At 41.8% G+C, this 24,938-nt stretch overlaps 1 protein-coding gene across 2 annotated transcripts in view; it reads right to left on the bottom strand.

Moving 5' to 3' along the window:
• Nucleotides 1-956: 956 nt before the first annotated feature.
• LOC134601259 (TRPM8 channel-associated factor homolog) overlaps nt 957-24,938 on the bottom strand; it is a 95,105-nt gene continuing 71,123 nt past the window's right edge. For both annotated transcript variants that reach the window (XM_063445725.1, XM_063445726.1), the window contains exons 6-8: nt 4,933-5,172; nt 3,692-4,029; nt 957-1,636 (exon numbers count right to left, since the gene is read on the bottom strand). In XM_063445725.1, the coding sequence (XP_063301795.1) occupies nt 1,379-1,636; nt 3,692-4,029; nt 4,933-5,172 (836 nt within the window). In that variant the 3' untranslated portion in view covers nt 957-1,378. The remainder of the gene's footprint in view (nt 1,637-3,691; nt 4,030-4,932; nt 5,173-24,938) is intronic.

The raw sequence follows: 24,938 nt of genomic DNA, 5'->3' as shown, positions 1-24,938 counted from the left end.
TGGTAGAGGTTAACACAGTGAGGGAGTTTAAACATGCGTGGGATAGACATAAGGCTGTCCTAGACTTAGAAAAGGCCAGGGACTAATTAAAGTATTTTGAAAATTGGGCAGACTAGATGGGCCAAATGGTTTTAATATTAGACTATTGTTTTTTCCTTTTTTTTTTTATTTCTATATTTTTATATCTTCTATGTCCAATTTTAACTCCTAAACTAAACATGAGTAGTGAGTTATTTGTTTTTTAGCACTGCACTCATACCTGGGAAATCATGTGTGGGGTCTTATCACCCAGATAGTTTTTCTAAAAAAATTTGATTATATAAAACAGCCCAGGAGGATCAGGAGATCCTTGCAGCCAACGAGGATGAACTAAAGTGCTACACTTAATTCTTCCTCAACTTGCTGGGTGAAGAGCCTATCACAAATACACCAAACTGAGTTACAGGCATTATTGTGCCTTCATCCTCCTCCATGGACCATTGTATTTAGAACCTTAGAATGTGGCAACCTCCCTCACCCACAGCAACCTGTAATGCCACCGCCGATGTGATCAACAATGCCACCATCAATGCTGCCTCATGATAGCCATCTTCATGAAAACAATTATTTGAAAGCTTTAACCTCTTAAGGACCCAAACTATTTTCAAATGCAACACATTTGTGACCAAGGCCTTTTTGGCACTTTGTTAATTCTACCCCAATTTCACCCTTTTTGTTTAAGTGCACCGATACTTATTATATGTAATTTGTTAAAAGGAGAAATTGGGCTTTCTTTTGATACCCTATGTGTATACATAACACAATACTAAATAGGAATAAAATATAAAACAATTGAAATAAAATGAAAAAAAATGTTTTTCTCAGTTTTACAATTATTTCTACACGCCATGCATAAATAAAGAAAACAAACTCAAAATAGATTCAAGTTTTTAAAATGTCCAATATGTCTATAATTCTAATTATATTTTAGAAGTCAAACAAAAAATATTGCAAGGAGTGAATTAAGTTTTTAAAGGTAAAACTTTGCAAAATGTGTCATGTTGAAATTACAACAATTACACTTTTCTTTGAGAGCTTTTATCAGTCAGGAAATACCAGTAGCAATTGGTAAGATGTTCTACTTTCAAAACTGTGGCTAGTCACTAACATAAGCAATAGTCATTTTAATGATTAGTGGCTTGTCGGTAACAATTAAAGAAAATATATATTTTTAAAAGCTCTAAAAGTGCAGGATATGATGTCATACTCTAATGACTTGTTTAATTATAGGTTTTAGAACACTAAGTACTAGCATTACTGTACAAAGTCGTTTCAACAGGAATTCAGAGAACTACAAAGATTCAGTTTATGCTAACACAGTATAGGTATGTTTATCTGATTATGCTTTAATCTCTTTGAGATGTGCTATCATTGGATTCTCCTCCCATTCAGGTAAGCCAGATAATGCGGTGTTGGTGTTGTCATCAATAGGCCATCCCCATGCCTTGAAGAATGGAACTAAGTTTCTATTTACAGCTTCGGAGAACTTCACCGCCCACAGATTCATCTTGTCCTTGTTATTGTTACTAATACCTGACATAGTCTGGTACTCCGCAAATAAACGTTTGAAAGGTTCCCAGCCAAAGCCTTCTTGCAGCTGAAAGTAAACAAAATACATATTAACCCCTTAAGGACTGAGCCAAATGTACAAGTTGTGAACAAAACAAAATGTAAACAAAACCTGGCATTTGAGCTATATGTCTGTCCAACCGTAATTCACCTCTTTCATATTAAATGCACCCCCTTATTATATATCATTGTATTCAGGGGAAACAGGGCTTTCATTTAATATCAAATATTTAGCTATGGAACATAATTTAATATGAAAAAAATGGGAGAAAATAAGATTTTATTTTATTTTTTTAGTTCTACATGACATTTTAACTGTCAATGTCATAATACTGTTTGCGTTTACTGCAATAAAATACACATATTTGTATTCAGCAAAGTCTCACGTGTAAAATAGTACCCCCTATGTACAGGTTTTATGGTGTTTTGGGAAGTTACAGGGTCAAATATAGCGTGTTACATTTGAAATTGAAATTCGACAGATTGGTTACGTTGCCTTTGAGACTGTATAGTAGCCCAGGAAATAAATTTACACCCATAATGGCATACCATTTGCAATAGCAGACGACCCAAGGTATTGCAAATGGGGTATGTCCAGTCTTTTTTAGTAGCCACTTGGTCACAAACACTGGCCAAAGTTAGCGTTAGTATTTGTTTGTGTGTGAAAAATGCAAAAAACGCCAATTTTGGCCAGTGTTTGTGACTAAGTGGCTACAAAAAATACTGGACATACCCCATTAGCAATACCTTGGGTTGTCTACTATTGCAAATAGTATGCCATCATAGGGGTAATTTTCATTCTTGGGCTACCATAGGGTCATAAAGGCAACATAAGCAATCTGGCGAATTTTAATGTGAAAAAAATGAAACACAAGCCTTATATTTGACGCTGTAATTTTTGAAAACACCATAAAACCTGTACATGAGGGGTACTGTTGTACTCGGGAGACTTCGCTGAACACAAATATTTGTGTTTCAAAACAGTAAAAAGTATTGCAGCAATAATATCGTCCGTGTAAGTGCTGTTTGTGCGTGAAAAATGCAAAAAACGTCACTTTTACTGGCGATATCATTGTTGTAATGCATTTTACTGTTTTGAAACACTAATATTTGTGTTCAGCAAAGTCTCCCGAGTACAACAGTACCCCTCATGTACAGGTTTTATGGTGTTTTCAAAAATTACAGCGTCAAATATAAGGCTTGTGTTTCATTTTATATTATTTATATTATTGTATTATTCTGGTGGCCTCGAGCCTGAGGACTTAATACAATTAACACTCAGTAATTAATTTATCTTCCAGACTCAGAGACTCCAGAATGGTAACCCATTGTTCTTGTTGTTGTGCCTATATAAACCTGCCTTCGTGACAAAACAGGATGTTATTCTCCCCTACACTAAGTGTCATCTAGTGCTTGGGGAGGTGGGCTACAAAGACTTGAGCGACCTTTCTTCCAGCCAGAGGGATACTTTAGCAGAGATACTCGGCGGTTTATTGGAGCTCCGCTACAACCAACTTTAGCATGACTTGAAGTAATAATCTTCTACATGACTTTATCAGTCTCTCACGTCATTGTGGTGGAATTTTGTCCCACTCTTCTTTACAACGTTGCCTCAGTTAATCGAGGTTTAATTGCATTTATTAATACACAGTTCTCTTAAGGTCCCACCACAGCATTGCAATCGGGTTGAGGTCCTGACTTTGACTCGCAGCAAGGTTGTGTTAATATTTCATACATGACTTCTCCGTTTTGGCTTTATTTTTGTTAAATACATTATGTCACAGTGTAATATGCCATGTGTTGTTGTTCATCTGAGGTTGTATTTGCCTAATTTTAAGATCTTATAAGGACCAGAAGATTGTTATTATGTCCTGTTATGTAAAACCATTGAATTAAAAGAGGGTGTATATTCTTTTTCACATGATGGTATACACATATAAATACTGTGTGGTAAAACAGAACTATCACCATCAAAATGTTGACAATTTCTCTTTTTTTTTTTGTTTCTATATTATGGCCAATAATATATTGAACTTCAGCCAAATTAATTAAAATGACTTGTGTTCATACGTCTTTCTATTACCTGTAAATAAGTCTCCAATGCTGTCCATACACTCCAATTCTCTAGTTTGGCTTCACTTTTTAAATATGTTTCGATTGCACTCTTCCTGGTTTCTGGCTGTAATGATCCATGAGCTATGTTACGTGGAATTTTCAAAACGTTTTCATGAACATACACACTCCATAAGTTGCAAGTGGCCTCTGTGGTATGTGAGGGGAACTCCCAATACCATTTCTGTTGATTGTGACCAAGCTCATGTATGGGTCCCCAAAAACCAATTTTCTTTATATGCTGAATGTCTACCAGATCTGGTGTTGATGCAAAGTGGCACATAATTGGGTATCCAGCATGCATCCAACCTAAAAAAAGAAGAGAGAGATGAACCTGTCAAACATTCCAATGACAACGATCTTGTTTTAAAGGGACCCTCTAAGCCCAAAAACAGCTTTAGCTTAATGGAGTGGTTTTGGTGTGAAGAAATACCCCTGCAGTCTTACTGCTTAGTTATCTGCCATTTAGGAGTTAATCACTTCCAGTGTGTTTAATCTAGAATTTGTTATCTCATGCTCTTTCATTAGCCTGTTAAGGCCTGCAGTGGCCTCCTGTGTGTGATTAAAGTCCAATTGGCAGATCAGGAGACCATAACTTCTAAAGTAAGCACACGGTGCTGTAAGTTTCATGGAGACTCTTTGAAAGTTGATATGAGAATATTTTGTTATAAATACAATTTACAAATTGTTGCTTGAAATATGAGGCCTTAGTCCAATATGCTTGTAAATCCAAAGACAAAGGGAAGTATGGAAGTACTAAATGCAAAATAGATCTGGAATTTCAAAAATTATTCATTTTTTTTAAATATGTTTTTGCAGTATTAATAATTTAGTACCGGTAATCAAAAACAGAGGTTGGAAATATTTTAGTATGTTGGTGCATTTATTTTTATTAATGTTATTGTCCAATTTAAATTTACAATGCAGATTTTGTTCACAGTTTATCATAATAGCGTAACTATATTAAAGTTACATTTTTTAACCTATTTCTGAGTACATGGAGAGTGGAGGAAATACTGTGGGGTTTTGGAATTAATTATATTGACATACATTATGATTGTGCAGTCATCATGAACTGTATAGTTTAATATGTCAGAAGTACTTGAAAATAATCTCAACATTAGCTGTTATTGCATAGTAGAATTTTAAATGTTTTTTTATTTTAGGTTTATTTTAGGGATAGCACAACATTTCTCAAGCAGATCTACAAACCAGCTGAAATTTGTACATCTGTAACGATCCTCTCTGGCCTTAGAAATTTCTTTGGAATTGCTGCTAGCTCGGCAACTGCCTCCATGAATGTGTCCCACAGAGTCAGTAACTCTTCTGGGTCATCGAGGGAGCGAATTGCACTTGAGGGCACAGTCAGTATGATGTTCTCTGTAACTAGCTCTGCCCATGGAGCTGGAAGAGTACGGAGGTTTTCCACCCAGGATGAGACACTGGTCTTCCCTAAATAAAATAAAAATAAACAGATGGAGTAAACTGAATATTTTATTATCATTCTGTTTTCAAACATGTTGTATAATTGTTGTCCCTTTAAGGAGTTAATGAGTAATGTTAAATACAGTGTATGCTGTCCTTTTAATTAATTGCACCAAAGATCCAATGTGATCTGCTGCGATTAGCAGTTTTTTTCAGCTCTGCACATAAAATAAATTGGTTTTTTTGTTGTAATGTTTATTGATGGGGAGAGGGAAAAGGGGAAAAAAGAATAAGAAAAAGAGAGAACAAAGAAGAAAAGGGGAAAAGCCAAAGGAAGGGAAAGAGAAAAATAAGAAAAAAAGGGAAGAGGAAAGGAATGAAGAGAAAAGAAAGGTAAGGGGAAAGGGGGAAGGAAAGGATAAAAAGAAAAGGAAAATGGAAAAAGAGGAAAAATAAAAAGGGAAGGGAAAACAGAAGAAAAAAGGGAGAAGAAAAAAACAAAAAGGGAAAGAAGAAAGGTAAAGGGAGAGGGAAGAAAAAAGATGAAAAAGGAAAAAAAAAAGAATTAAAATAAAAGAAAGGAAAGGAAAACAAAAAGGAGAAATAAATGGATCCTTTCCCCTTTAAGTTCATGTAAATTTTAAGGGTTATTCTAGCATTGTGAATGGGAGTTAGCTTTGTCTACATATAATAAACCCAGAGAATATAACTGGTTGGCAATAGATGAGAAAAATATATAATAATAACACTAGGCTGGCTAAAACAAAATAAGACAGATTTAATTTATAGGGGAAGATTATATTATGTTTCCCCAATTGCCTCAAGGAAACAGATGGTATTACCAAAGTTTACAACAGTGGGAATTGTGTGTACTCACAAATGATACTAGAGTACAGATTTACATATTTTTTTGTGTGCTTATTAGTTTTATTTTTATTATATTTGTTTATTCTTTTCTTTCTGTTTTGCATCCCGTTATAAATTAATACCTTTTGGCAATAACTATAATATTGGTGTAAGAGTATATAAATTAAGGACGATGGTACAATGTAATCTTAGGGAGGTAATGCAGAAAGCTACAACATTAATTATAACTTTTTATGATGTAAGAAACCCAAAAAGAGATAATACATAATTAATTACTTTAAATATATTATCTATTAATGCACGTGGACTTAACACTCCGCATAAACGTAGACTACTATGGGAAACAGCAGAGGAATATCACAATCTGTATACAAGAGACCCAATTCGCAAAAAGGGGAAGGCCCTTATTTTAAAAATTAAACATTTTTACTCATTAAATGGGTCCAAAAATGTAGCACAACAATGATCTTTAAAAACAATTTAGATTCTCAGATTTTATCTCATTTTGAAGACCCTTCTGCTCACTTTAATATTGTTTCATATACCGGTACTAATAATGGAGGAGATTTAATAATAGTTAATGTTTATTTACCACCACAAAGATTATTTGTTTGTTAATCAACTCTTACTTTATAATTTGAAAAGTATAGCAATAGGACCAATAACGTGGTCTGACCACAGCAAAATTTTGCTAAAATTATCATTGACATTAAGACACGTTGTAAGTTGGAATATGACTTATAGAATACTTCAATGGTCAGAGACTAAAGATTTTATAGATTCTGTATTGAATGACTATTTTACTATGAATGATACTCCTGATATTAGTTCGGAGTGCCTGTGATTAACTCACAAAGCAGTAATTAGAGGTAAATTCATATCTAATGCACCATATGTAGCTATACAAAAAAGGAAATAGTTGATAGATTTAAAAATTATATTAGTAGAACTTGAAAGAGCTCATAAAATTATACATTTTGAAAGCCTAATATTAAAAATACAATCAATAAAAACAAAGATAGATCAACAAGATCTGAAAAAAAAGAATAGTATATGAGACACCTAAAGTCACAATTCTATACAAATGAAAACAAAACTAGTTGCCTCTCAGCAAATAAATTAAAGAAAAACACGCTGCCACTTCTATACCCTTTTTGATAAATGAACATGGTGAAAAAATGTATGATCCTCAAACTATGTCAAATTATGTTCACAATGCTATTATTCTATGTACAATATAAAATGCTGTCCTGAAACATACCAATCAACTTCTAAGGGAATTTCTAATTATCTTTCTAATATCCAAATTCCTAGTATTGATAAAAGTTAGGCTTAAGCTTTACAAGAGCCTATAACAGAAGAAGAGCAGTTACAAGCTATTAAAACTATGCCACAGGGAAAATCACCGGACCAGATGGGTTTAGAGCTTTATATTATGAACAACATTTTAAGAGTTTAAAATCTAACTTTTTAACGCTTTTTAACTCATGTATGTCTATGAGAAAAATTCCAAAGGAGATGTTGGTAGCGCACATTGTTGCACTGCCAAAACCAGAGAATTTGTTTCCTTTAAATACAGACTATAAGATCTATGGAAAAAGTATGGCAGTTAGAACTTCCCTTTGCTGCCCTATTTGATAAAAAATTAACAAGTTGGATTCATAGGGGACAGATGGGAGATGCCACAAAGGGTAGTTGAGAATGACAGGGCTAAGATCAGATCCAGAAAGAGAAGCAAGTAACTGTATTGTGTATAGCTCGGACCCCTTACATATGAAGGTGACGTACCCCCCCCCCCCCCCAGTGGTGCCACATATATATAATTGTATTTAAGACCCTGAGGAGTCAGGCAAGGCCTAGACAGAACTGGGACATGTGAGAGTGAGGGGAGGCAATAGTAAGAAATATTAAGGAGGTCTTAGAATGGTGGGTGTAGGTTTAGGGCAAAGTGGTGTTTCCAGTATAAATTGGAGGGCATTTTGCATGCCAAGCAGCCATCTTAATTACCCAGATTGGTAACAGCGTCTTGCCCTCCCTCCCCTGTGTTTGTTGGTCATTTGTTCTTGTTTGATTGTCACAGTGTTGCGTTAAATGGCCCTTGCCAACCGGGGATTGGACCAGCGGTCCGTGGAAAGATGCATGGTCGGGACTGATCCCTCCCCTAACTTCGGGTACAGGTATGGATAACAAACGTGCCCACTGAGTCAATGATCGGTTAGTGGTTAGCCTTACGATAATGAAAGGCTCAAGAAAGGCTTTGATACTGGTTGGGACAAAGGGGGAGGGCAGTTGCCCAAGTGATTGTGTTTGGTTGGCAATGTGGTTTCTCAGCGACGTTTAGTTTTGCTATTATGTTAATAGGTTATAAAGTTGATGTTGAAAAAAGATATATATAATCTATAATAAAGCTGTGGCCTATTTTCACCAAGTAAGTTTGTGGTTTGGTTATTTCAGGAAGTAAAGTGATGGGGGAGAATGGGGGGGAACAGTAAGGTGTTTCCATTTTGGTATGCCCATACACAATATCCTCTACCTACGCACAGGTATATGTATATATACACACATACATACACACTCATGGGTACTAAGATGATTTGTGACAATGGAATTAGAGTACAATGTATGAAGTAATATATATATATACTAATATAGTCAGCATTTTTTTTACCTTTTGAAAAAAATAACTGTTACAGTTTTGATTTTCGTGAATAATTGTTTAGTTATATGTATTCAAGAGGTGTACAAAAGAAGGACCAGATTTTTTTTTAAAGCTGTTTTTGACCCAGTTATCGTGAGGGTTCCTATGCTTATGGCAGACTCTATATGCTATATTATATCACTTAATGTAATTTAGTGGTTAATATCTAGAATGTTTAGCGTAATTTAGAGACAAATGTTGCTAAATTATGCCTATTATTATTATTATTTGTCTTCATGTGAAGGTCGAAATACTGTTTGGCAAGCACATTTGACAAATAATTCTCCCTTTTGGTATACCTAGCTTGTGACATAGAAGAAGCCTATGGATTTCCCATTGCATGCTCCCTTAAGTATATCATGGCACTTAAAGAAACAATGTGCCAGTATATGTCATACCTTGGTGGTCTACATTATTAAACAATGCTTGGTCTAAGATTAAACACTGAAAGTGGTCTGTTCTATATCTTTTTCAGGAATAGAAACAACAAAACATTAGAAATGGCTGTATAATCTAAAAGAGAACACAAAAACAAAACATAGTGTATTCCTGTCACGACTAGTAATTTGGTCCAGCACGCAGAAACTATGTAAACATATACATAAGTCAGAAAAGGAAAAATAACAGGACAGAGCGTAAACCGGACCTTAGAATGGCCGGACTAATACGCTAGAGACAGAGAATGGTCAAAGGGAAAGCCGAGGTCAAGGAAGCCAGAAAATACTCAATACCGATAAAACAAGCCAAGTCAGGGAAACCAGAGATCAGAATAACCAGGGAAACGCCAAGGATCAGGATACCAGGAAATCAGAAACACGAAACTAGCACTTTCAGGAAACCAGGAAACTGAAACCACGACATGGCAAAGTACTAGGGTGAATTAGGGGTTTAAATACCCCTCTCTAGGCTATGATTGGTCAGAGGGCGACCTCTGACCCCAGAACGTGCGTGTGCGTTGACGTCGTGACGTCACGCACACGTTAGTATAATTCTCGGGGGCGGGGCTATCCATAGACGCGACCACGTGGTCGGCGCCATATTGGATTCGGGCGTGATGCCCGGAAGAACTACACGCGCGGTTCCCGGCTCGCCGACGAGCAGGTAAGCTCGTGTAGTCGGAGCGGTCGTGCCGGTCGGGCACGACCGTGAGGCTCGGCGGGCCGGTGACCGCAACAGTACCCCCCACTCGAAGACCGCGCACCGAGCGGGAAGGACCCGGCTTAAGAGGAAAGCGGTTGTGAAATGACCGGATAAGACGGGGCGCATGGACCCGGTCAGCAGGAACCCAACAACGTTCCTCGGGACCATAACCCTTCCAGTCAACGAGATAGGACAAGACACCTCTGGATAATTTGGAGTCCATGATAGAACGGACTTCGTATTCCTCTTGATCACCCACTACCAAGGGCGGAGGAGGAGTGGATACCCTTGTGTAGCGATTGCAAGTAAGGGGCTTGAGCAGAGACACATGGAAAGTATTAGCTATTCTCATATGAGCCGGTAGTGCCAAAGTATAGGTCACTGGATTAATACGTTGGGTAACTCGAAAGGGACCAATGTACCGAGGGGCAAATTTCATGGACGGGACCTTAAGCTTGATATGTCTTGTGGAGAGCCACACCCTGTCACCTGGAATATAGACAGGATTAGCGCCCCGTTTCTTGTCAGCTTGGACCTTCGCTCGTAATGAGGCTTTTTGCAGAGCTGAATGGACGGAATCCCAAGTATCATGAATCGAATCTAAACGGGTGTTCAAAGCGGGGATTTCTGTGTCTGAGAATGCAGAAGGAAAAACAGTGGGGTGATAACCCTGATTAACAAAGAATGGACTGTGATTAGAAGATTCATGAGTGGCGTTGTTTCTGGCGAACTCAGCCATGGGTAAGAGCTCGTACCAGTTCGATTGATTGGCATTTATAAAGCAACGTAAATAGGCTTCTAAAGACTGATTCGCCCTCTCTGCTGCTCCATTTGTTTGAGGGTGATATGCTGACGAAAAGGAGAGTTCGACGCCCAATTGTTTGCAAAAGGAACGCCAAAACCTAGAAACAAACTGGGTACCTCTGTCAGATACTATGCTTTTGGGTACACCGTGCAACCGAAAGATCTCTCTCAAGAATATTTGAACTAGATCTTGAGCAGATGGTAATTTTTTAAGTGGGACGAAATGTGCCATCTTCGTGAATCTATCAATGACCATAAGGACTGTATTAAACCCGTTTGAACTGGGTAGATCCACAATGAAATCCATGGCCAAGTGGGTCCATGGAGCACTAGGTATGGGCAGTGGTTGTAATAGTCCAGGAGGTGACCTGGGAGGAACTTTAGAAACAGCACATATTTGACATGCCCCAACATAATCTTTGACAACGTTTCTAAGAGCAGGCCACCAAAATCTCCTGGAGATGGCAGAGAGAGTTTTATGGACTCCAGGATGGCCCGCTGTGAGGCTGTCATGGAACAAATCTAGTACCTTCTTTTGAAACTGAGGTGACACATACAATTTGTCCGGAGGTTTTCCCACAGGTGCCTGAGTTTGATCTGCTATTATGGCACAGAAGAGTGGAGAAGACACTTCGGAAACTGTAGTGGCAATGAGGCATTCAGGAGGTACAATAGGATATATCACCTGTTCCGGAACTTCATCTGTCTCAAACTGCCGAGAAAGTGCATCTGCCTTGGTGTTTTTAGTACCAGGTCTGTATGTAATTACGAAATTGAATCGGGAGAGGAACAATGACCACCTAGCCTGACGAGAGGACAGTCTCTTAGCGTCCCCAATATAAGCCAAATTCTTATGATCAGTAAAGATCAAAAGTGGCTCTTTGGAACCTTCCAAGAGATGCCTCCATTCTTTAAGGGCAAGTACAATGGGCAAAAGTTCCCTATTCCCTATGTCGTAATTCCTCTCTGCAGGTGTGAGTTTGCGAGAGTAAAATCCACAGGGATGTAAAGGCGTATCAGGACTCTCTCTTTGAGACAGAATGGCTCCAACTCCTGTCTCTGATGCATCCACCTCTAGGATAAATGGTTTGGATGGATCAGGATGGGTCAGGACAGGTGCTGAGGAAAATAAAGATTTTAATCGTTCAAATGCCTCTCTTGCTTCTTTGGGCCAAGATATACAATTTGCTCCTTTTTTTGTTAAATTGGTTATAGGGGAAATCACGGAGGAAAATCCCCTTATGAATTTGCGGTAGTAATTCGCAAAACCTATAAAGCGTTGAGTAGCTTTAAGGCCCTTGGGTAGTGGCCACTGTAAGACTGCCTCCAGTTTACGAGGATCCATCTGGAAACCAGACGGAGATATAACGTATCCAAGGAATTGTATCTCCGTTTGGTCAAACTGGCATTTCTCCAGTTTACAGTAAAGGCCGTTCTGTAACAGGGTTTTCAGTACAATTCTCACATGTTCGTGATGTGTCTCTAGGTCTGGGGAATAGATGAGAATGTCGTCCAAATACACTAGAACGAACATGTGAAGGTACTCTCTTAGGACATCGTTGATAAAATCCTGGAATACCGCTGGAGCGTTACATAATCCAAACGGCATAACCAGGTATTCGTAATGTCCCATTCTGGTGTTAAATGCGGTCTTCCATTCGTGACCGTCCTTAATTCTGACTAGATTGTAGGCACTTCGGAGATCGAGCTTGGTAAAGACTCGAGCTCCCTTTAATCTGTCGAATAGCTCTGATATAAGGGGAATAGGGTAGGCGTTTTTTATGGTAATCCTATTCAAACCCCTATAATCAATACAAGGGCGTAGGTCTCCTTCTTTTTTAGAGACAAAGAAGAATCCAGCCCCGGCTGGTGAGGAGGACCTACGGATATGACCCTTTCTGAGAGCATCCTTAATATATTCCTCCAAACAAAGATTTTCCTGGGGGGACAAGGCATAGACTCCTCCCTTGGGAGGCATAGTCCCTGATAATAAGTTTATAGTACAGTCATAAGGTCTATGAGGAGGTAACCCTTCTGACTGGACCTTGTTAAATACCTCTTTCAAATCCATATACCGCTGTGGAATTTGTGTGGTCAAGGGAGGTGTAACAGGAACATTAATGGTGCCAATAGGTTGTGGGATTTGCTTAAAGCAAACACCTTTGCATCTCTCACCCCAACTCACAATCTCTCCTTCAATCCAATCCAAACGTGGATTGTGATTCAGGAGCCAAGGGAAACCGAGTATTATCGGAACTGTAGGTGAAGATATGATTTGAAAGGTAATTTCTTCAGAGTGGAGAATACCCACTGAAACAGTGATTGGCAGAGTTTCGTGTGTGATGAAAGGCTGGGTAAGAGGCCTTCCATCAATGGCCTCGACTGCTATAGGTTTCTCTTTATGTCTTAAGGGCAGGAGATGTTTAGCAGAGAACTCTTTGTCTAGGAAATTCTCCGCTGCCCCAGAGTCAATCATAGCCTCACACTGAACAGTAGTGTTCTCGAAAGATAAGGATACTTTGACCAGGAAACGGTTCTTAGTCAATTTAGGGGACATATACATCACACCTAAGGTCGGTCCCCGTACGTGCCTTAGGTGTGCAAGTTTTCCGGCCGAACCGGGCATGACGATCTTAGATGTCCCTTCTTGCCACAATACATAAATAACCCCTCGTTACGTCTATGTTGTCTCTCTGCCTCAGTGAGTTTAGCACTACCCAATTGCATGGGTTCAGGTTCTGGAAGAGGCGTTTGGCTACTCACCACTGGGTTAGAGAAACGAGGAGCTATGGACAAATTAGAACTGATACCGGAGAAACTGACGGAAGCGAAGCACAGAGAGATGGACACAGGTTTCTTCAGGAAGGAAGAGATTCTTTATTGGATCACCGATCGGGACTCAGAGGGACTAACGTCACCAAAATACAGCAAATTCTGAGCCCCGGACAATAGTGCAAGCTCCTTATATAGGCACATAACTCCTCCCATATTAAGCTCCACCCGCACATTCTCTTAACCAATCAACACAAATAAGAATTAACTTCCTGTTTGACCGCATGGCTTGTCCAGCACAATGGAGGAGGGGGAATACTACATCCTGTATTCTTGCACATGCTCCGTACACTACTGATCGTATCTTGCCTCGTGCAACCAACTGATCGATACGTCAGCATATGCACGTACACATGCCACGTGGTAATCTCGGCCTACTAAATTTATTTTTACCGAGATTCCACCACATTCCCCCCTTTGATGCCTCTTGATATTTCACAATTACTTGAGGCATCACTTAACCTTGGTTTGCTTACACCGCAAGTTACCTTGAACCAGACCAGACTTATCTTATGATGTGAATCTTTTAACACTCATCTTCCTGCATTGGTTCTCCCTGATCTAGAGCCTTATACTTATAAATCGCCATTATCTGTGCAGCAGCCTTCCTCTCTGCTATATTTCCTATCAGGCTTTGCACAGACCTAACTACTAAGGGTATAAGACACGGCAGGAGTAGACACAACATTAAAATTAGTAGGACTCCACCTACCACTGCCTTAAGCCCTCCAAACCACTCACACCAGCTACCGAACCAACCACTTGGATTATACCCTTTCCATACCTGAGTAGGCACATGCGCTAGTTTAACCATATGGCTAGTAAGCTCAGCTATTGCTTGCCCTTCGTCATCTATTTGAAGACAGCAATTGCTCAAGTTAAACTTCCCACATACACCTCCCTCTACTGCCAAAAGGTAATCCAAGGCTAATCTATTTTGGTAGACTGCCGTCCTCATCCTGGTATTATGCTTCGCTAGAAGATTGAGCGCTTGTGATGTTTCGTTAGTAATAATCTCAACCACCGCCTGTAATCTTACAATACGGTTGAGCATATAAATAGGGGTTCTGTAACCAAAGGTACCATCCTCAGCCCACGTGGCTGGCCCATAATAATCTATAATACGCTGGGGAGGCCATTCATTATCTTCCCAGGTGCCTATCTCTATGGGTCCCCTTTTCTTCCTATGATTCACATCATACACTTTAACACCTAAAGTCTCACCTGTTTCAATTGGTAACAAGAAGAAGGATGGTTTGAGCATACCCAACACACATGCCCCTTCCCAGTCCTGTGGCAACTCCGAATAGGCTTTCTTACCACAGATCCAGTACAAATTTGCTGGGGCTCTCCAGGTAGATGTGATGGATAGATCAAACCACACATCCTTTAAATTGGCGTATCTAGCAAACGGGTTAGATGGTTCTGAGACATTTGAAGCCGACCACCAAGTTGTATTCTTTGTATCATCATCATAAGCTTTTTGCCCTAGACAAGTTAATTCTCCTACAGAAGTATTATACATTATTCCTTTCCTTGCTATGCAAACATAACCTATGATGGAGGTCTTTAATCTCCACTCAGATTTACCTCTAACACTCATATGATAATCGGCTTGTGTAGATATTAGTTGGTCAACTGCCTCAGAACCGGACATTACCTCCTTTGCTTCCCAAGGCCATTGGTCTCCCATGTTAGTACCTCCACACACATAGCAGTTGGTAACATTAAGACTACCGGCAATACTTTCGGCTAAATCGATGAACAGGTTTTTAGCATTATGGGGGATCTTATTATCTATACTCATCTCTTCATAAAAGGAATGGTATACTTGATGAGTTTGGGAGGATACCGTATCAGTCTCTATCCCTATAAACAATAATGTCCCAGGATCTAAACCCGTCCCGTATATCTGAAACCCAAATAAATTGCCATATTTGTCTAAGAACTTATCGGGGTTATTTATAAGTATATGGATGGGATTACATTCCATAGACTTACAATATGGGCTAGTCGCCAACTTAGTCACTATCATGTCTTTATCTACTGTCTGTCCCCAAGTCGCCCACCCCACACAAGACCAATATGGGCAAAAGTTATAGTCTTTATTTGGGCATCTAGGACTCACATATTTATTTTTACTACTGGGACAAATATATTTATCATTAGACCCATACGTCCTCTCCCATCTAAGATCCCCACATACATTCCACGGCTTTCTACCACTCGATATCGCTTTACACGCATCAAATAGCAGAACACCCGAAGAATGTACGGATTCTAACACCGTCTTATTAATTAGGGTCCCCTGAGGATCTCCATTCCTGAGAGTCAACCAAATTGTACGAGGTTGATACTCCGGACTGAAGCACTTAGGTTCTCCTACTCCTAAATGGCACACACTATAGTCTATATTTAAGTATCTACATCTCGATACATCTCCTTTACACTCGTATTGTGAATGCCAAATTAGGGCTTGGGAAATATGGTTACCTGTTCTTGTAGTCTTAATGCATACCTCACAGCTAGGAGTGTCGGTACCTCTACCTTCCTGAATATAAAAACACATATAAATAAACACTATCAAAAGCACATCTTTCGCCGTCATCCTCAGTCTTCGTCCGTGCGAAGGCACCTCAGCTTCCAGGATGTGAGGGCTGCAGGGAATGGAGTTCTGCTCGTCTTCACAGGAGTCCCTTCGAGACTTTCCCTGGCTTATATACTATGTGTTGGTAAGCGGACAGGCTTTATTATGGCCTTCTCACTCACGCACCAAATCCCAAAAATATTAAAATTTGTAATCCACAATAGTTCCTCGTTACTCCGACTGAGTAGTGCGTTTTAACCGGATCTTGCAGGGATTCTCTGGATCTGCTGTAACTTGCCAGGAATCGACTGCTGCTGGTTTAACCCTGGAGTGATGTATCCACGGAGTCACTTCGGCTACTTTTATCGCTGTAGGGGTAGACAAAAGAACAACATAAGGACCTCTCCACTTGGGCCCTAACGGTACATTATTCCACTCTTTAATCCACACTTGATCTCCTGGATGATAACTATGAACAGGGGGATAAATATTCACAGGTAATCTATCTTGTACCCATTTCTGTACCTCCTCCATAGTCTTACCCAACTCTACAACCTGCTGCTGGGTAATTCCTTCTCCCAACTGACTCAAATCCCCCCTTAAGTTACCAAGTACGGGAGGTGGTCGCCCATACATAATTTCAAAAGGAGAGAGGCCCATCCTTCTGGTAGGGGTACTGCGGATTCGCAATAAAGCTATGGGTAAGAGAACGTTCCACTTAAGTTGGGTTTCCTGACACATTTTAGCCAACTGGTTCTTAATAGTTCTATTCATTCTCTCTACCTTACCAGAACTCTGGGGTCTATATGCAGTATGAAGCCTCCACTTTATACCAAGCATATGAGTCAGTTGTTGTAGGCACTGATGAACAAAAGCTGGACCATTGTCCGATCCTATAGAACAGGGTAGTCCATATCGGGGTATTATTTCTCGTAGCAGGAATCTCACAACTTCTCCTGCTTTCTCTGTACGAGTAGGACATGCTTCTACCCAGCCTGAATAGGTGCACACAATTACCAACAGGTAACGATGTCCACCCGATTTAGGCATCACTGTAAAGTCTATTTGTAGATCGGACATGGGGAGTCCCCCCATAAACTGGACTCCTGGTGGCTTTACTGGTCCTTGTCTTGCATTATTTTTAGCACACGTTACACATCTGCGTACAATGGCCTGAGTCAAGTTGGACAATCTTGGTATGTAGAAATGTTTCCTGAGAGATTCTTCTGTACTGTCTCTCCCAGAATGTGTCCCGTTATGATAATTTTGGACAATTTCTACCGCTAGTGATGCTGGTATGACTATTCTTCCATCTTCTAGCTAATACCACTTGTTCTCCAAATACTTTCCCGGTTCAGTCTTTAACCACTCCTCTTCTTGAGCTGTATAAACTGGAGTCCATTGGGACAGTGGAGTTGGTATAAGAGCAGCTATATGCCCCACATATTCCTGTCTTCCTGATTCAGCAGCATGCTTAGCTGCACTATCTGCCATCCGATTTCCCTTGGTTACATCACCATCTCCTCTCAGATGCGCTCGACAATGTATGATACCGACTTCTTTTGGCTCCCACACTGCTTCCAATAGTTGTAGGATTTCAGCTGCGTATTTGATTTCTTTGCCTTCTGAATTCAGTAGTCCTCTTTCTTTATACAAAGCTCCATGGGCATGAGTGGTTAAAAACGCATACTTAGAGTCCGTATAGATATTCACTCTTAAACCTTCAGCCAATTGTAACGCTCGTGTTAGTGCTATTAATTCTGCCTTTTGTGCTGATGTTCCTTTCGCCAGTGGCCGAGCTTCTATCACCTTGTCTATTGTTGTTACTGCATATCCTGCATAGCGGATCCCTTCTTTCACATAACTACTGCCGTCGGTATAATATTGAACATCGGGGTTCTGGATGGGAAAATCACGAAGATCTGGTCTACTTGAGAATACTTCATCCATTACTTCCAAACAATCATGTTGACTTTCAGTAGGTTGTGGCAAAAGGGTAGCTGGATTTAAGGTGTTTACAGTCTCTAAATGTACTCTTGGGTTTTCACACAACATTGCTTGATACTTGGTCATACGGCTGTTACTAAACCAATGATTTCCTTTGTAATCCAACAACGTCTGTACTGCATGTGGGACTCGTACATAAAGTTCTTGACCCAGAGTGAGTTTATCGGCTTCAGCTACTAGCAGGGCGGCTGCAGCTACTGCTCTTAGACAAGGTGGAAGTCAGCTGGCCACTGCATCCAATTGCTTAGACATGTAGGCAACAGGTCTTTGCCATGATCCCAAGTACTGTGTCAATACTCCCACAGCCATTCTTCTTTGCTCGTGTACATACAGGTAGAATGGTCGTGTGTGATCAGGTAGACCTAATGCTGGGGCACTCATCAAAGCCTTCTTCACATCTTCAAATGCCGTTTGCTGTTCTTGGGTCCATAAGAAGGGGTCGTGCTCTATACCTTTGATAGCTGCGTACAGAGGTTTTGTCAGTATCGCATAGCTGGGAATCCATATCCTACAGAAGCCTGCTGCCCCCAAGAATTCTCGCACTTGTCTTCTATTCTTGGGTATTGGTATTTGGCAGACAGCTTCTTTTCTCTCTGGCCCCATAATTCTTTGACCTTCAGAGATATGGAATCCCAGATATTTGACAGTTGGCAAACACAACTGAGTGTAGCGGTACTTACCCTCTCCAGGGGCCGGCCGGGGTCCTCCCTTCTCGCCGCGCGCGGTCCTGCTCCCGCACGAGCCGCGCGCGGCTCAGCCAACGATGGGATCAGTCAGGCGGGCAGTGACCGCGAGAAGCGGTCACATGTCCCGCCCGACACTAAGAGCGCGCCGCGCGTCTCGGGCGCGCTCTTAAAGGGACAGTGGGAGACTAAATTAGAATCAGTCTCCCATTGGCCCCTGTCAGGCCACATTCCCCATTCACTCACGTTTTGGGGGCGTGGATATGACAGGAGCCAATCAAAGTGAACCTTAGGGTTTTTATACTCACCTGTTTCCCCTTGCTCCTTGCCCTATCGTGGTTTCTGTCCAGTTCCCTTTAGTGCTTGTATCGTTCAGTTGGTTTTTTGGTGCTTGACCTTGGCTTTGTTCCTGACTCCGCTCTCTCCTTATCCTTGCTTGCTTATCCGCTGTTTTGTCCTCTGTGTACCAGTCCTCGGCTTGTTCTACGTTACGCTGTCTCTCAGTTCCCTTGACCTCGGCTTGTTCTGACTCTGTCTTTCTCTCGTCCTAGTCCGGCCATTCTAAGGTCCGGTAAGACGAACACCGTTTCTTGTCTCTTGACTGTGAACTATTCCTGCGTGTTGTTGTATATTACCGTGACATTACGATAGGGCCATGGACCCCGCAGGTTTAGGTCAACAGATGGCCACTCATGAGGCTAGATTCGCAGAACAGGATCACCGTATGGATCAAATGGCTCAAGCCATCCAGACACTGTTATCCAGATCTGTTCCGGTACCTGTACCTACGCCTCCTGTAAACCCTATACCGGACACAGCTAATATGTCTAATGCTTCTGCACATCTAACCCCGCCACCTAGGTATGGAGGGGACGCTAAGACATGTAGGGGATTCCTTAATCAAGTGGAATTCCACTTCGAAATGTACCCACGTTCATTTCCCACTGACAGATCTAAGGTGGGTTTTCTTATGCACCAGCTTACGGATAAGGCACTAGAATGGGCAAATACTATTTGGGAGGCTAATGGGCCTATGGTACACGACTTCAATAGCTTCCTCACAGCGTTCCGTAGAACATTTGACACGACCAAAAGGTCAAAAAACGCCGCCAGGGCATTAATGAGAATAAAGCAAGGATCTAAATCGGTAGCCGATTATGCTATTCAGTTCCGGACCCTTGCCTCACAGGTAGATTGGACTAATAATGGCCTTACTACTGCCTTTATGGAAGGTCTGTCTGATACTATCTTAGATGAGGTAGCAGCTAAGGACCTCCCTGTACCCCTGGAGGACCTGATTGACTATCTTATCGATATAGATAACAGGATCCGTGACAGGTTATATACCAGGTCCAGAAATAGACATTTTGTTCCCTTTAACTCCCCTAGAGCTGAGACTCCCGAGGGATCTAAAGGTTCTGAGGAGGAACCTATGCAGTTAGGGGTTGCTAAACTTACCGACGCTGAAAAGCTTTATAGGAGAAAGGAGGGACTTTGTCTTTATTGTGGTAGGAGGGGTCATATGAGACAAGAATGTCCCGTGCGTCCGGGAAACTATCGCACCTAAGACCGTATAGAGGACTGGCCTTGGGTGTGACATCACAGTCCTCACATTCGCCTCTTAATAAGTTACTTCTTCCTGTTTCCCTGCACCTTGATAGTAACTGCATAGCAGGGAATATACTAGCCCTGGTTGATTCCGGAGCGGCCGAAAACTTTATTGATTCCAGTTTTGTCAAGGAGAATAACATACCCACCAGAGAGAAGGAGACACCCTTGGCCGTTGAGGCCATAGATGGTAGACCATTATGCTCTCCTATTATCACACATGAGACTGTTCCCCTACATATGTCTACAGGGGTGTTACACTCTGAGACCATTCGGTTTCAGATCATTACTTCTCCTTCCTCTCACCTCGTGTTAGGGTATCCTTGGTTACGTACTCATAATCCCACCATTGATTGGGAGTCAGGACAAATAGTTTCTTGGAGTGATTCTTGCCAAGAGTCTTGTGTTGTTAAAGTCACCCCTTTGAATTCTACTCATATTCCTCCCGTGCCTACGGTCATACCCTCTCAGTACCTGTCTCTTAAATCTGTTTTTGATAAAAGGGAGGCTGAAAGATTGCCACCTCACAGGCCTTACGATTGTGCAATTAATTTATTACCTGGTACGATGCCTCCCAAAGGGAGAATATATCCTTTATCTCCTCAGGAGAATCTGGTTATGGAGGAATATATCAAGGAATCTCTAGAGAAGGGATTTATAAGAAGATCCTCTTCCCCGGCAGGGGCTGGGTTCTTCTTTGTGTCTAAGAAAGATGGCGAATTAAGGCCTTGTATTGACTATAGGGGCCTTAATAAAATCACCGTCAAAAATGCGTACCCCATACCTTTGATCACAGAACTTTTTGATAGGCTTAAACAGGCCACAGTTTTTACTAAATTGGACCTTAGGGGTGCTTACAACCTCATACGTATCAAAAAGGATCACGAGTGGAAGACTGCTTTCAATACCAGGAGTGGCCACTACGAGTACACTGTGATGCCCTTTGGTCTTTGTAACGCCCCAGCAGTTTTTCAAGAATTTATTAATGATGTCCTACGTCAATTTATACATACATTCGTTATAGTATACTTGGAGGACATATTAATTTATTCTAATGATTTACAGACTCATCACATGCATGTTAAATTAGTGTTGAGAACTCTTCTGGTTAACGGTCTCTATTGCAAACTTGAAAAATGTTCATTTGATCAATCTGAAGTCCAATTCTTGGGTTATATAATCTCTGCCAAGGGTTTTCGTATGGATCCCAAGAAACTGTCTGCCATTATGGAATGGCCTCTGCCCCAGGGTTTGAAAGCCATTCAGCGTTTTCTGGGGTTCTCTAATTATTATAGGCGTTTTATTAAAGGGTTTTCTGCCATTGTAGCGCCTATAACCAGAATGACCAAGAAGGATGGTAATACTCATGTCTGGAAACCAGAAGCACTCGAGGCCTTTGAATTCTTGAAAGCTACATTTGCCTCTGCTCCTGTTTTACAGCATCCTGTCCCTTCACTGCCCTTTATTCTTGAGGTTGATGCTTCTGAGATAGGGGTAGGTGCTATCTTGTCTCAAAGAGATTCACCTGAAAAGCCGTTACACCCTTGTGGCTTCTTTTCCAGACAGATGTCCAAAGCAGAGAGGAATTATGATGTAGGCAATCGTGAACTCCTTGCTATCATTTTGGCGCTCAAGGAATGGAGACATCTGCTAGAGGGTACCAGGGATCCTATCCTCATTTTAACGGATCACAAAAACCTCTCATACCTTAGTGAAGCAAAAAGATTGTCTTCTAGGCAGGCCAGGTGGTCTCTGTTTTTGTCTCGTTTTAATTACATAATCACTTACAGACCGGGTGATCGTAATACTAAAGCTGACGCTCTGTCCAGACAATTCGAGACTACTGACAAACTCGAGGTCGATGTTACCCCTGTCATTCCGCCTGACAGAATAATAGCGACTACTGTTCTTTCTATTTCGTCTTCTCTCTTACAGACTATTCAGGCCAAACAAAACTTGGCTCCTGAGGAGAGGCCTGCTGATAAGCTATTCGTTGATATACCAGAGAGACGAGACATCTTGTCATTATATCATGACACTAGAACTGCTGGACACCCTGGTATTTCTAAGACAGTCTCAGCAGTTTCTAGATATTTCTGGTGGGCTTCCTTGCGCAAGGACGTCACCGATTACGTTAATGCCTGTAGCACTTGTGCCAGTATGAAGTCCTCCCACAGAGTTCCTTGTGGGTTGTTGCATCCGTTGCCCATACCCGAGAGGCCATGGTCCAATATATCCATGGATTTTATTGTTGAATTACCTCCCTCTAATGGTAAAACTGTCATCCTGATGATTGTGGATCGTTTTTCTAAGATGGCTCATTTTGTGTCTCTTGTCAAATTGCCATCATCCAAGGAACTAGCCTCTATCTTTGCCGGGGAGGTGTTTCGGTTGCATGGTATTCCCACTTCGATCGTGTCCGATAGGGGTAGCCAGTTTATTTCCAGATTCTGGAGAGCGTTTTGTGCAGAGATGGGTATCTCCCTCTCGTTTTCTTCAGCCTACCACCCCCAGTCTAATGGAGCTGCTGAACGTGCCAACCAATCTCTGGAGCAGTATCTTCGCTGTTTCGTGTCCCACCATCAGAACAATTGGGCTGACCTGCTTCCTTGGGCTGAGTTTGCTCGTAATAATGCTGCTCATGAATCCTCCGGTAACAGCCCTTTTTACGTTGTTTATGGCCGGCATCCCGTGGTTCTTCCAGCTGCATTCTCCTTACAGGGCATGCCAGCTCTGGACGAACATTTGGCTAGTCTACGTAATACTTGGGAGCAGGTTCAGTGTTCTTTGGTGGCCTCAGCTGCTCGCCAGAAGGTTCACGCTGACAAGCATCGCAGGGCGGCTCCATCCTATGCGGTGGGAGACCGGGTTTGGCTTTCTACTCGCAATATTCGTCTTCGTGTGCCTTCTATGAAGTTGGCCCCTCGTTTTATTGGTCCTTTTCGTATCTTGCATGTGGTTAATCCTGTCTCGTATGCATTGGATCTTCCAAAAAATCTACGCATTCCTAACGTGTTTCATACCTCCTTGTTAAAACCCCTCCTGTGCAACCGTTTTACTCGGCATGTCCCTCCTCCTCCTCCGGTTTCGGTGGAGGGCCATGAGGAGTTTGAAGTGGCGGCTGTAATTGACTCTCGCTTGCTTCGGGGTCGCCTCCAATATCTGGTACATTGGAAGGGCTATGGGCCTGAGGAACGCAGTTGGATTTCCGCTGACGCTGTTCACGCTCCTCGCCTTGTGCGTTCTTTCCACGCTCGTTTTCCTGCCAGGCCTGCTCCTCCCCGCCCGGTGGGCGTGTCTTCAGGGGGGGGTATTGTAGCGGTACTTACCCTCTCCAGGGGCCGGCCGGGGTCCTCCCTTCTCGCCGCGCGCGGTCCTGCTCCCGCACGAGCCGCGCGCGGCTCAGCCAACGATGGGATCAGTCAGGCGGGCAGTGACCGCGAGAAGCGGTCACATGTCCCGCCCGACACTAAGAGCGCGCCGCGCGTCTCGGGCGCGCTCTTAAAGGGACAGTGGGAGACTAAATTAGAATCAGTCTCCCATTGGCCCCTGTCAGGCCACATTCCCCATTCACTCACGTTTTGGGGGCGTGGATATGACAGGAGCCAATCAAAGTGAACCTTAGGGTTTTTATACTCACCTGTTTCCCCTTGCTCCTTGCCCTATCGTGGTTTCTGTCCAGTTCCCTTTAGTGCTTGTATCGTTCAGTTGGTTTTTTGGTGCTTGACCTTGGCTTTGTTCCTGACTCCGCTCTCTCCTTATCCTTGCTTGCTTATCCGCTGTTTTGTCCTCTGTGTACCAGTCCTCGGCTTGTTCTACGTTACGCTGTCTCTCAGTTCCCTTGACCTCGGCTTGTTCTGACTCTGTCTTTCTCTCGTCCTAGTCCGGCCATTCTAAGGTCCGGTAAGACGAACACCGTTTCTTGTCTCTTGACTGTGAACTATTCCTGCGTGTTGGGGTATATTACCGTGACACTGAGCCTTCTTTCTAGACACCTTGTATCCTGCCTTCCAGAGAATGTGTAGTAGATCGTGCGTTGCTTGCTGACAGATTTCTTTTGTAACTGCTGCTATCAACAAGTCATCTACATATTGTAACAATACACACTCTCCTGGGATGGACTCGAAATCCAGTAGATCTTGACTTAGGGCTGAACCAAATAGGGTAGGTGAATTTTTAAACCCTTGGGGCAGTCTTGTCCAAGTCATCTGGCGTTTTGAGCCCGTTACAGCGTTCTCCCATTGGAAAGCGAAAATACATTGACTTTCTGCGGCAATTCGGAGGCAAAAGAAGGCATCTTTGAGATCTAAGACTGTGAAGTAAGTAGCCCCGCCCGGAATTAAAGCAAGCAGGTTATATGGATTGGGTACAACTGGATGTATACTAACAACCGCATCATTGACTGCTCTCAAGTCCTGCACAGGTCGATACTCATCTGTACCGGGCTTTTGAACAGGCAGCAATGGGGTGTTCCAGGGGGAAGTACAGAATTTTAGGATACCATACCGTATGAACTTATCCAGATAGGATTGGATGTTCTTCTTAGCCTTCTGCGGGATGTGGTATT

The sequence above is a fragment of the Pelobates fuscus genome, chromosome 3, assembly GCF_036172605.1.
Source record: "Pelobates fuscus isolate aPelFus1 chromosome 3, aPelFus1.pri, whole genome shotgun sequence".
In the NCBI taxonomy this organism is placed as follows: Eukaryota; Metazoa; Chordata; class Amphibia; order Anura; family Pelobatidae; genus Pelobates; species Pelobates fuscus.
The sequence above is the reverse complement of the archived record's forward strand: the minus strand, read 5'-3'. Positions and strand labels throughout refer to the sequence as shown.